General features: G+C 40.5%; 1 protein-coding gene across 1 annotated transcript; it reads right to left on the reverse strand.

The window, feature by feature from the left end:
- Positions 1-4,415: 4,415 nt before the first annotated feature.
- Positions 4,416-12,317, reverse strand: LOC120054113 (cytochrome P450 2F2-like). The gene is made up of 9 exons (XM_039001516.1): positions 12,104-12,317; positions 10,789-10,951; positions 9,977-10,129; positions 9,671-9,831; positions 6,907-7,080; positions 6,629-6,767; positions 6,271-6,458; positions 6,007-6,148; positions 4,416-5,919 (listed from the first exon to the last, which is right to left on the reverse strand). The coding sequence occupies exons 1-9, from the start codon at positions 12,263-12,265 to the stop codon at positions 5,735-5,737; spliced, it is 1,467 nt and encodes a 488-aa protein (XP_038857444.1). The 5' UTR covers positions 12,266-12,317; the 3' UTR covers positions 4,416-5,734.
- Between the last annotated feature and the right edge of the window lie 942 nt (positions 12,318-13,259).

The following is a 13,259-nucleotide window of genomic DNA, read 5'->3' on the forward strand; positions in this document are numbered from 1 at the left end:
GTGACTCATCCTTTTCTTGTGTTTGTGGCCAAAGCATAAATTACAGGGGGAAAAAACACTTTAAAAACTTGCTTGCGATGCTTGCGATTTCCTCGTATGAGGTGACCTCACATACTTTGGCCGAGATGTCTCATTGGCTAAGTTGGCCAATCAGCTGTTTACCGGTATTTGCCAACACCATTTTGTTGTTTGCGTACACCCGCACCATTCAAACACAGAAAAGTTGCTTTTTAACATAATAAATGTTTTAACATTTGGAAGGAAGACAAGTTTACTCATATTGTAATTAATTATATGTAATATTTCATAAAAATCTGGAAACAGTTAACAGCTACTTTAAGCTACCTAAACTCCCATGAAAAAACCCCCACAGAGTTCATCCAGGTAGCTGTCAACAAAGTCCATTGGTTTACTAGGAACTCGGATCTTCTTACGCTCAGTGACCATGTCAATGGCAATCTGTTTACTGGATTCTGCAAGTTAAGACAGGAATCCATACTTTGGTTTTGTGTACCTGGCCACTGTCTCCAAATGCTCAGTTTGGATTGGATTTGTACCACATGTGCAAAAATGTTTACTTTTGGAGATAGTGGCCAGATAAACAAAACCAAAGCATGGATTGCTATCTTACCTTGTCCATGGACTAATTACAGGGTAAGGAAACCATTATGTAATTTGGGTGAAGTATCCCTTTAAGTCAAGGTCTGACTAACATGAAGTGATAAACCTATTAAATTGGTATAATACCATAGCCCAGGGTGATGTTTGATGAAGTAATGACAAAGTTTGCAACAAATAATGCAACTCAAATCAAATATTATTAGTCACATGCACCGAATACAACAGGTGTAGACCTTACAGTGAAACGCTTACTCACAAGCCATTAACCAACAATGCAGTTAAAAAAAATATGAATAAGAATAAGAAATAAAAGGAACAAGTAATTAAAGAGCAGAAGTAAAATAACAATAGCGAGACTATATACAGGGGGTACCGGTACAGAGTCAATGTGCGGGAGCACCGGTTAGTCGAGGTAATTGAGGTAATATGTACATGTAGGTAGAGTTATTAAAGTGACAATGCATAGACAATAACAGAGAGTAGCAGTGGCGTAAAAGAGGGGGGGCAATGCAAATAGTCTGGGTAACCATCTGATTAGATGTTCAGGAGTCTTATGGCTTGGGGGTAGAAGCTGTTTAGAAGCCTCTTGGACCTAGACTTGGCGTTCCGGTACCGCTTGCCATGCGATAGCAGAGAGAACAGTTTATGACTAGGATGGCTGGAGTTTGACAATTTTTAGGGCCTTCCTCTGACACCGCCTGGTATAGAGGTCCTGGATGGCAGGAAGCTTGGCCCCAGTGATGTACTGGGCCGTACGCACTACCCTCTGTAGTGCGTTGCGGTCTGAGGCCTAGCAGTTGCCATACCAGGCAGTGACTGTAGAACCTTTTGAGGATCTGAGGACCCATGCCAAATCTTTTCAGTCTCCTGAGGGGGAATAGGTTTTGTTGTGTCTCTTCACAACTGTCTTGGTGTGCTTGGACCATGTTAGTTTGTTGGTGATGTGGACACCAAGAACTCGAAGCTCTCAACCTGCTCCACTACAGCCCCGTCGATGAGAATAGGGGCGTGCTCGGTCCTCCTTTTCCTGTAGTCCAGAATCATCTCCTTTGTCTTGATCACATTGAGGGAGAGGTTGTTGTCCTGGCACCAAAAGACCAGGTCTCTGACCTCCTCCCTATAGCATGCGTCGTCGCTGTCGGTGATCAGGCTTACCACTGTTGTGTCATCGGCAAACTTAATGATGGTGTTGGAGTCGTACCTGGCCGTGCAGTCATGAGTGAACAGGGAATACAAGAGGGGACTGAGCATGCACCCCTGAGGGGCCCCTCTGTTGAGGATCAGCGGATGTGTTGTCACCTACTAGCTACTAGCTTTTAGCTCAGTGCTGATGTTGCCTGTAATCCATGGCTTCTGGTTCGGGTATGTACGGTCACTGTGGGGACAACGTCATCGATGCACTTATTGATGAAGCCAATGACTGATGTGTTGTACTCCTCAATGCCATCGGAAGAATCCCGGAACATTTTCCAGTCTGAGCTAGCAAAAGAGTCCTGTAGCTTAGCATCTGCTTCATCTGACCACTTTTTTATTGACCGAGTCACTGGTGCTTCCTGCTTTAATTTTTGCTTGTAAGTAGGAATCAGGAGGATAGAATTATGGTCAGATTTGCCAAATGGAGGGCGAGGGAGAGCTTTGTACACATCTCTGTGTGTGGATGTCACGACTTCCGCCGAGGTCGGTCCCTCTCCTTGTTCGGGTGGCGTTCGGCGGTCGACGTCACCGGTCTTCTAGCCATCGCCGATCCACCTTTCATTTTCCATTTGTTTTGTCTTGTTTTCCCGCACACCTGGTTTGCATTCCCTCATTACTCGTCTTGCATATAACCCTCTGTTTCCCCCCATGTCTGTGTGTGGAATTATGTGTAAAGGTACGTATACTCCAGACTGGTTTGCGCCGGGTTATTGTAACCTGTGTGTGTTTAGTTTTCTGAGTGCCGTGTTTTGTTCGCCTCAATAAAGGGCTCCGTTTGCTACACATTTCTGCTCTCCTGCGCCGAACTTCCCTGCAGCCAGTTACGCGCTCCTTTACAGTGGAGTAAAGGTGATCTATTTTTTCTCATTCTATGTATCTTATTTATTTGAATTCATTAGATTTATGTTTAATGTTATTGTATTTTAATTTGTCTCATTTAGAAAACGTAGGACTATTGCATTTTCACACATTTTTATTTTATTTGTTAAGCACTTTGAAATGCATCTCCTGTAAGAAATGTGCTCTATAAATAGTTTTATTAAATTTGTATCTTCACAAATTGATTCTAATTAAATAGCAGCCATTTTGATCCAGTTTTGAATTAAAGGCATAACTTGGTCCTTGTCACACATTTACACATTTTCAACTGTATTAAGGTTTCAACACCTATCGTCACGCACAGAAGAACAACGTCTGGATATTGTCATGTTTTAAATTACTTTCAACATTGTCATTATGTTAATATTTACAGGTCTGATAAAAAAAATCTATTAGGCTTATTGGCAGCTACAGTTGAAGTCGGAAGTTTACATACACTTAGGTTGGAGTCATTAAAACTCGTTTTTCAACCACTCCACAAATTTCTTGTTAACCAACTATAGTTTTGGCAAGTCGGTTAGGACATCTACTTTGTGCATGACACAAGTAGTTTTTACAACAATTGTTTACAGACAGATTATTTCACTTATAATTCACTGTATCACAATTCCAGTGGGTCAGAAGTTTACATACACTAAGTTGACAGTGCCTTTTAAACAGCTTGGAACATTCCAGAAAATGATGTCATGGCTTTAGAAACTTCTGATAGGCTAATTGACATAATTTGTGTCAATTGGAGGTGTAACTGTAAATGTATTTCAAGGCCGACCTTCAAACTCAGTGCCTCTGCTTGACATCATGGGAAAATCAAAAGAAATCAGCCAAGACCTCAGAATAAAAATTGTAGACCTCCACAAGTCTGGTTCATCCTTGGGAGCAATTTCCAAACGCCTGAAGGTACCACGTTCATCTGTACAAACAATAATACGCAAGTATAAACACCATAGAACCACGCAGCCATTATACCGCTCAGGAAGGAGACACGTTCTGTCTCCTAGAGATGAACGTACTTTGGTGCGAAAAGTGCAAATCAATCCCAGAGCAACAGCAAAGGACCTTGTGAAGATCCTGGAGGAAACGTGTACAAAAGTATCTATATCCACAGTAAAACGAGTCCTATATCGACATAACCTGAAAGGCCGCTCAGCAAGGAAGAAGCCACTCCTCCAAAACCGCCAGACTACGGTTTGCAACTGCACATGGGCACAAATATCGTACTTTTTGGAGAAATGTTCTCTGGTTTGATGAAACAAAAAAAGGACAACAAAGTCAAGGTACTGGAGTGGCCATCACAAAGCCCTGACCTCAATCCTATAGAAAATGTGTGGGCAGAACTGAAAAAGCGTGTGCGAGCAAGGCCTACAAACCTGACTCAGTTACACCAGCTCTGTCAGGAGGAATGGGCCAAAATTCACCCAACATATTGTGGGAAGCCTGTGGAAGGATATCTGAAATGTTTGACCCAAGTTAAACAATTTAAAGGCAATGCTACCAAATACTAATTGAGTGTATGTAATCTTCTGAATGTGATGATAGAAATAAAAGCTGAAATAAATCATCCTCTCTACTATTATTCCGACATTTCACATTCTTAAAATGAAGTGATCCTAACTGACCTAAGACAGTGCATTTTTACTAGGATTAAATGTCAGGAATTGTGAAAAACTGAGTTTAAATGTACTTGGCTAAGGTGTATGTAAACTGCCGACTTTAACTGTATGTGTAACAGCAAGTTTAATAATTTTTATTTTACCTTGATTTAACTAGGCAAGTTGTACTTTGTACTTTTAACTAGGCAACTAGGTACTTTTAACTAGGCAAGTTGTATTACACAAGACAAACAAAACGATCACAGATAACACAAAAAAAATACAGTAGCAGATTATTACATTTACACATATGTTATTCCCCAAACAGAACAAGAACTTGCATTACCTGAAACAGTTACAAGCAATACAAAAATAAAATCCTCTAATAAACGTTTAAAATGGGCAAGGGGGACAAGAGTCTCAAGTTTAAGTTTAGTCTGCAGGCTATTCCATAGGCAAGGAGCGTAACAGGAAAAGGCAGCCATACCCAACTCTGTGGAAATCGCATGGGCCTCAAGTGTAATCCATGCTTGAGACCTGGTTTTAGGAATTCTAATTCTAATATTGATGAGTGATGATAAGAAGGTAGTTTATTCAGAAGTGCTTTATAGACAAACACTATGTGCATGTTGTTCTCGTCTCATGGACAGCAAAGTCCAACCCACATTTTGATATAAAACACAGTGGTGAGTTCTGTAGCTAACACCCGTAATAAACCTAAGTGCGCAATGATAAGTAGCATCCAGCGATTTAAGTGTTGATGCTGTAGCATGCATTTTGATAATATCCCCATAATCTATAACAGACATAAGTAGCTTGCACAATTTGTCTTCTATTTGTAGAGGACAAACATGTCCTGTTTCTATAGAGGAAGCCTAGCTTGATTTTTAGCCGTTTACAAAGTTCGTCAATATGCATTTTAAAAGACAGTTTATCATCCAACCATATCCCTAAGTATTAATATGCAGAGACCCTATTAATTCAGGAACCATCTAAGCTCGTAAGTGCAAGTGTATTTTCAAACAACTTTTTGAACCTATTAAAAATCATAAAATGTGTTTTCTTTGCATTTAAAACAAGTTTCAGCTGTATAAAAGACCCTTGTAATATTTTAAAATCTGTCTCCAATAGTGATAATGGTTGGTCAGCCGTTGAAGCGATAGAGTACATGACAGCGTCATCAGCATATAAATGAATTTGACGCTTTCTTATCTCATCACCGATATTGTTTATGTAGAGAGTGAACACTAACATCAGAGATCCCCCCATCAATGGTGTGTGTAATGAGTCCTATATAACATATTCACATAAGCAAATTGTGACAAATTAAAAACAAAAATGTGTTAAGCACAAATACATATAGATAGTTGAATTAAGTAGAATAATTACAATATTACATATTATATTACACCAATCCTATTTGATCTCTGTCTAGAATAGCTTCCTCCTAACTAGTTCCCTCTCAGTCTTACACCCAGTCTGTAGGGTTTGGGGGACAGGGTTACACCAAACACAGGGGTGTAGTCAGGTTCCCCTGCATCCTCAGGCCAGACAAACTTGAAGCGTCGCAGCAGAGTGACCATGATCAAGAAGAGCTCCATGCGAGCGAGTCCTTCTCCAAGACACATTCGCGGCCCTGCAACAACAACAAACGGTATGAGCTCTTTATGTATTATGATGTCAACAACATCAGTGATGCACTTTGTTTTGCTCTATCCCTCACCTGCAGAGAACGGCATGAAGGCCTCAGGCTTCTCAAACTCGCCCTGCTCGTTCAGGAAGTTTAAGGGGTTGAACTCATGGGGGAACTTCCACTGACCCTCTTCAGACAGCACAGAGGTGAGGTTTGGAATGATCAAAGTGCCCTGCAAGTAAGACATGGAGAGAGAGGATGAGACATATCCAAGTGGACAAGAAATAAGGAACATTATGTTAGAGATTTTGAAATGAGAAGACAAGACATTTTAGATGTATTGCTGCTTCTCACCTTCGGGATACTGTAGCCCATCACCTCAGTGTCTCTGGTGGTGCTATGAAACACACTGAGGGGGACAGTACTAGCGATGCGCTGACTCTCGTGGGTCACTGCCTGAGTGTAAGGCATCCTGTGTCTGTCGTCAAAAGATGCGTGTTCTTTCCCCTCCAGAACCGTGTCAATTTCCTGCTGACACCTCTCTGAGAAGACCAAAGGGAAGGATTTTGTAAAAAAAAAAAGGACTTAAGTCAAAAGTGCTAATCAAAATTGCTTGACACCTTTTTTTTGAGGAATAATCTACAACTACTACAACTGTATTAGTAGAAAGACACTTTCTGAATGTCAGCATTAGAAGATAAAGCAAACAGACCCTGAATCTCTGGATGGGTCATGAGGTAGAGGAAAGCAGTGAGCAGTGTGTTGGAGGTGGTGTCTGTTCCAGCAAAGTGCAAGTCCAGGACGTACATTATGAGTTGGGCCTCTGAAAAAGAAGATCCATCATCTCCTCTCTGGTGGGGAGAGTACAGCAGTGTCAGACGAAAACTGTGATGATTTTGAAGGCACTGTACAACCTAGTCATAATGATAGATGATGTGGTCAAACCCTCTTATATAAGCACTTAACCTCCCATAAACAAAATGAACACACTTTGTCTAGTTCATCCAGGTAGCAGTCAATGAAGTCCCTTGGCGCACCAGGAATCCTGGTTTCCTTATGCTGAGTGACGAGTCCAAGAGACATCTGTTTGCAACAAATAGCATTTTGAAAGGCCTTCTGGAATGGCAAGGGAAGGTATCGGATCATGGGCACTGTGTCGTAAAGCTGTGGAGAAAGACCAAGTAATGAGTCAGAACTACTATTGCACCAACCATTAACCATGCTTCCATTAACTTTTCCAGTGATTTTTTTTTGTCGACATTTAGTACGTGTGCATAAAAAAATGGATGTGACAATTGCCTGCTAGGGTGCGTTTCCATTTAACTATCTTGTGTCAATGAAAACAGCTGGACGCAATGACGTCACAATTTTTTTTTTTTACAATTAAAATACATACATACATACATATTCTTAGCCAAACACATTTAAACTCAGTTTTTCACAATTCCTGACATTTAATACCAGTAAAAATCTCGTTTTAGGTCAGTTAGGATCACCACTTTATTTTAAGAATGTGAAATGTCAGAATAATAGTAGAGAGAATGATTTATTTCAGCTTTTATTTCTTTCATCACATTCCCAGTGGGTCAGAAGTTTACATACACTCAATTAGTATTTGGTAGCATTGCCTTTAAATTGTTTAACTTGGGTCAAACGTTTCGGGTAGCCTTCCTCAAGCTTCCCACAATATGTTGGGTGAATTTTGGCTCATTCCTCCTGACAGAGCTGGTGTAATGGAGTCAGGTTTGTAGGCCTAATTACTCGTGCACGCTTTTTCAGTTCTGCCCACAAATTTTCTATGGGATTGAGGTCAGGGCTTTGTGATGGCCACTCCAATACCTTGACTTTGTTGTCCTTAAGCCATTTTGCCACAACTTTGGAAGTATGCTTGGGTTCATTGTCCATTTGGAAGACCCATTTGCGACCAAGCTTTAACTTCCTGACTGATGTCTTGATATGTTGCTTCAATATATCCACATAATATTAATTCCTCATGATGCCATCTATTTTGTGAAGTGCACCAGTCCCTCCTGCAGCAAAGGACCCCCGCAACATGATGCTGCCACCTCCATGCTTCACAGTTGGGATGGTGTTCTTCGACTTGCAAGCCTCCCCCTTTTCCCTCCAGACATAACGATGTTCATTATGGCCAAACAGTTCTATTTTTGTTTCATCAGACCAGAGGACATTTCTCCAAAAAGTATGATCTTTGTCCCCATGTGAACTGTAGTCTGGCTTTTTTTATGGCGGTTTAGGAGCAGTTGCTTCTTCCTTGCTGAGCGGCCTTTCAGGTTATGTTGATATATTACTCGTTTTACTGTGGATATAGATACTTTTGTACCTGTTTCCTCCAGCATCTTCACAAAGTCCTTTGCTGTTGTTCTGGGATTGATTTGCAATTTTCGCATCAAAGTACCTTCATCTCTAGGAGACAGAACGCGTCTCCTTCCTGAGCGGTATGACGGCTGCGTGGTTCTATGGTGTTTATACTTGCATACTATTGTTTGTACAGACTAATGTGGTACCTTCAGGCATTTGGAAATTTCTCCCAAGGATGAACCAGACTTGTGGAGGTCTACAATTTTTATTCTGAGGTCTTGGCTGATTTCTTTTGATTTTCCCATGATGTCAAGCAAAGAGGCACTGAGTCTGAAGGTAGGCCTTGAAATACATCCACAGGTACACCTCCAATTGACTCAAATGATGTCAATTAGCCTATCAGAAGCTTCTAAAGCCATGACATCATTTTCTGGAATTTTCCAAGCTGTTTAAAGGCACAGTCAACTTAGTGTATGTAAACTTCTGACCCACTGGAATTGTGATACAGTGAATTATAAGTGAAATGATCTGTCTGTAAACAATTGTTGGAAAAATGACTTTTGTCATGCACAAAGTAGATGTGCTAACGGACTTGACAAAACTATAATTTGTTAACAAGAAATTTGTGGAGTGGTTGAAAAACTAGTTTTAATGACACCAACCTAAGTGTATGTAAACTTCCAACTTCATCTGTACACACACACACACACAGTAACTAATACAAATATAGTGCTTGAAGTTCCATTACCCAGTTAGGCAAATTGCACATTAATAAATTGCCAATAGCCCGTAAGACCTCCCACCTATCTATTTCATGTCTCAGTTAGCCCATGAAAGCCAGTATGTATAATAATTCTCATGTGCCAACGTATTGCCACGGTCCGTGCCATGGTGAAACTTGCACTCCTGTAGATCTGAAATAATTGGATGGTGAATCTTGCCAGCCAACCAGAAAAGCAAGGCGAAGCAATTGAGACATTATTGAAAGAAAAGTTATTTGTATAGTTGAAAACATTGATTTCGCAAGGTGTAGGCATTTAGAATGAAATGTGGAGTGGAACTTTAGTTACGCGGTGACAGCAGCACGTGCCCCGTGTTCCCTTCAAAATGATTTGGCAATTAGAATTAGAAAAACACAATTTCCATCATCATTTGTTGCAATAAATAAAGTTAGACAAAATAAAAATCTGTCGAATTTCACCCCCTAAAAAAAAAAAAAAAAAAAGAATAATTGTCGAATGGTAAAAATGTGATTTTTTTTGTTGAGACATTTTTTGATTTTTTTATAAACCTGGGTCAATAGAAGAAACCTGCGTTATGATCTACCATCCATATCTGCTTTCAAACCAAAAGGTGTGATTCACAGGAAGCAATGTAATTAACATTGTATACTGTAAGTATACAGTTACCAAAAAGCTGTAATTATGTATAATACCATAGCCCAGGGTCCATTGGCGATCTTTGCGTTCTCAGTGTAGAGCTTCACGAAGGTCTTAAGAAACTCATCGTTATAGTCATAACGCGACCCAAAGAGGACAAGGCAGATGATATTGGATGCAGCATTGTGGAAGAGAACCTGTGGGTTCATTGATTTTCCTGTGGAAAAATAACAGTATTACTTTGATAAGAGATACTTTGTTCTCTTTAACGTTGAGCAAGACGGTAATCTGTATAAGGACATCTGTTAAATGGCTATGTTCCTACAAAACAAAACACAATTTTATTTGTTCCACTTTCATACCAACGCTTTTCGCCAAGGGTGCAATGATGTGTGATATCTCCCCCAGAATCCTCTCCTCCATGGACTGCTTCCCCAGACCAAAGTTTTTCAGGGTCATTAGGGCGAAGCGACGATGCTCTTTCCAGCTGGAGCCATAGTCCACAAGAATGACACCTGGGATAGTTTATTACAATAGGTAAGTATTTTTTGACATATCAATCAAATTATAGTTATGTTTTATTTTATTTTTCCCCCCCCATTTTCCCCCCTCAATTTCGTGGTATCCAATTGTTAGTAATTACTATCTTGTCTCATCTCTACAACTCCGTAAGGTCGAAAGGTCGAAAGCCATGAGTCCTCCGAAACACAACCCAACCTAGCCGCACTGCTTCTTAACACAGTGCGCATCCAACCGCACCAATGTGTCGGAGGAAACACTGTGCACCTGGCGACCTTGGCTAGCGCGCACTGCGCCCGGCCCGCCACAGGAGTCGCTGGTGCGCGATGGGATCAAGGATATCCCTACCGGCCAAACCCTCCCTAACCCGGACGACGCTAGGCCAATTGTGCGTCGCCCCACGGACCTCCCGGTCGCGGCCGGCTGCGACAGAGCCTGGGCGCGAACCCAGAATCTCTGGTGGCACAGCTAGCGCTGCGATGCAGTGCCCTAGACCACTGCGCCACCCGGGAGGCCTATAGTTATGTTCTTAAGGGCAAAAAAATGGAATAGAAAGAAAAGGTTTCTTCAGAATAGAGCTCTTCATAGTAATAGATTCAAATGTTTTCTTGTTGATATTGATTATGTCCTGTACTGTATTTTTTGATAATATTACCTTTTCCTTCTGTGACGTGGTTGACCATAAGGTCTTGGGGTCTTCCTGCAAAATCTGCAGCCCTGGTAACCAGGGCCTCCTTCATAGATTCAAGCCCATTGAGAATCACAGCTGGCCTTCCACCAATATAAAGACTGAAAACATTCCCATAGCGCTTCGCCAACTACGGAATGGGACATATTAAAGGATTTGTTCACTATTTTTAAACCAAATCTTATTTTTTTTATGTAAATGGCATGTTACGGAATGGTCCAGACACTTTTTTAGTAATTTCATTTGGTTTTGAGAAACTATCCCCAACCCCAATAAACTTTCATCATTGCTCATTCTGCAGTATGGGAGCTACAGGAAAACATGAACTGTGTAATTCCAAACATTATCCGTAAAGTTATATTCCATTTGTGCAACTTAGCTGCTTCTCCGTGTAACCAGGGCAGCACAGCTGGTAGGGGGAAACCGCTCAAGTCGTGAAAATTGATAAAGTTCGGAATTACACAATTTCATGTGTACCACATCTAAAGACCTGCATCACTATACTGAGAGGTTTGTCATTTCTAAAAGGACGTATTTGGATGGTTTTGGAGCCTTTGTTTATGTTTTCCAAAACTCCCATACTGCAGAACGAGCAATGTGGAAGTGAAATCGCAAAAAAAAAGTCTCTGGACTCTTCTAGAGACCCTTTGGGGCAGCAGGTAACCTAGTGGTTAGAGTGTTGGGCCAGTAACCGAAAGGTTGCTGGATCGAATCCCCGAGCTGACAAGGTAAAAATCTGTCGTTCTGCCCCTGAACAAGGCAGTTAACCCACTGTTCCCCGGTAGGCCGTCATTGTAAATAATAATTTTTTCTTAACTGACTTGCCTAGTAAAATAAAGGTCAAATAAAATAAATAAAATAACTGTAAAAAAAAGTCTATGACATGCCATTTACATTAAAAATGTAGATTTGGTTTAAAAAAAGTGAACTAATCCTTTAAGAATATTAAAGTTGCATAGTGTTGAAGTTGCACCTTTAAAGGCTATTTTGTCAATGAAATTGTTGAATTGAGTAAAACTGTGATTAGAAAATCAGTTCTCTGTCATACCAAGGCCATCAAAGTATGGATTTAAGATTAAAGGAAACATAAACAGCATACAGAGCACCACTTATTACGCAATTATAGACATACGTACAAAGGTTGCTTTGATACAATTATTTAATAGATGTTATGTTCATATTGCAAAAATGAATTAGTAATTTAACCTGACACATCCAAGTAATGCTTATTGATTCTTCAGGAGAGTTAAAATAGCATAATAGAGTTTTATACTAGGCTTACCTTCTCCAGGTCTTTCATAGGATTCCCCAAGCTCAGATGCAGCAGATTCCCAAATATTGGAATGGGTTGTGGACCAGGAGGAAAGTTTGGGGGTCTATTAACCTTCAAGAAGAAGAAGAGGAGGCAAATGCATATCCACAGCAGAACGAATGAGCCCAACATACTTGTTGTTCAGTTCCAACCACAGCAGTGACTGCACTCTGCTCTCCTCTTCTCCAAAGCTATAGACATGCGCGTACACGGATGCGCGTAGGCGTCCAAAGTCTAAACATACATTTTCACTAAAAACTAGTTGTGTTGTATAGACGACTCTAAATGTCACACTTGTCCTTGTCACTAGCTATGTTTCCATCCAATTGGCGACATATTTTCATGCGAATATTCTAAAATATACACGTTTTCCCACCAGTAAAAATAAGTGCGTGATGACGCAATACACACAACATTTACTTTTTCGCTGAAATTTTCGTGTACCGAATACAAATCTAAAGTTCAACCTGTTTCCATGGCATTTTCAACTCTACCGATAGTTGTGTCACAAAAACGGTTGTGTTGAATAGCAAATGTGCCTACTCTGGTCTTGGCACGTGCGCTCTAGCCAACAGTTTGCAGATACAGTACAGGTTAACTGTGCTGGTAGGCTAGTCTACATTATGGGATTATTATGGATAAAAGCGATAATAGTTTTCTTTGTCAAACGGCAGTAAAGCATCGATCATCATGTCACCAGAATAAGACCCTCGATATTCATTTGAAAGGAGCATCAAGATCACCGTGCACTTTCACCACCCTGTGAAGTTAATCATCATTTATTAGCTTAATTACCCGCATGTTTTCCCGAGTCATAGTGGGAGGACCACACAACATATTATCGCGACTCCAAGTCTAAAATAAATTGGAGATAATTTCTAGATGCATTTTACTGTGGAGATCAAGTTTATAAATTGTCTGTCTGGGCTGATGTGATTAGACAGTGGATTGTGCAGTTTGATGGAACAAAGTGGAATAGACACCGGTTGGAATGCGGACCTGCCCGTTGTACAATGCATCAATATTTGAGCATAAAGGCGTAGAACTATGGTCTCATTTATCAGATGTGATCAGGTAATATTAAATATTGCTAAATGTTTTAATAGCAACAGATGACTTTCTTGTC

Source organism: Salvelinus namaycush, chromosome 9 (assembly GCF_016432855.1).
Source record: "Salvelinus namaycush isolate Seneca chromosome 9, SaNama_1.0, whole genome shotgun sequence".
Lineage (NCBI taxonomy): Eukaryota > Metazoa > Chordata > Actinopteri > Salmoniformes > Salmonidae > Salvelinus > Salvelinus namaycush.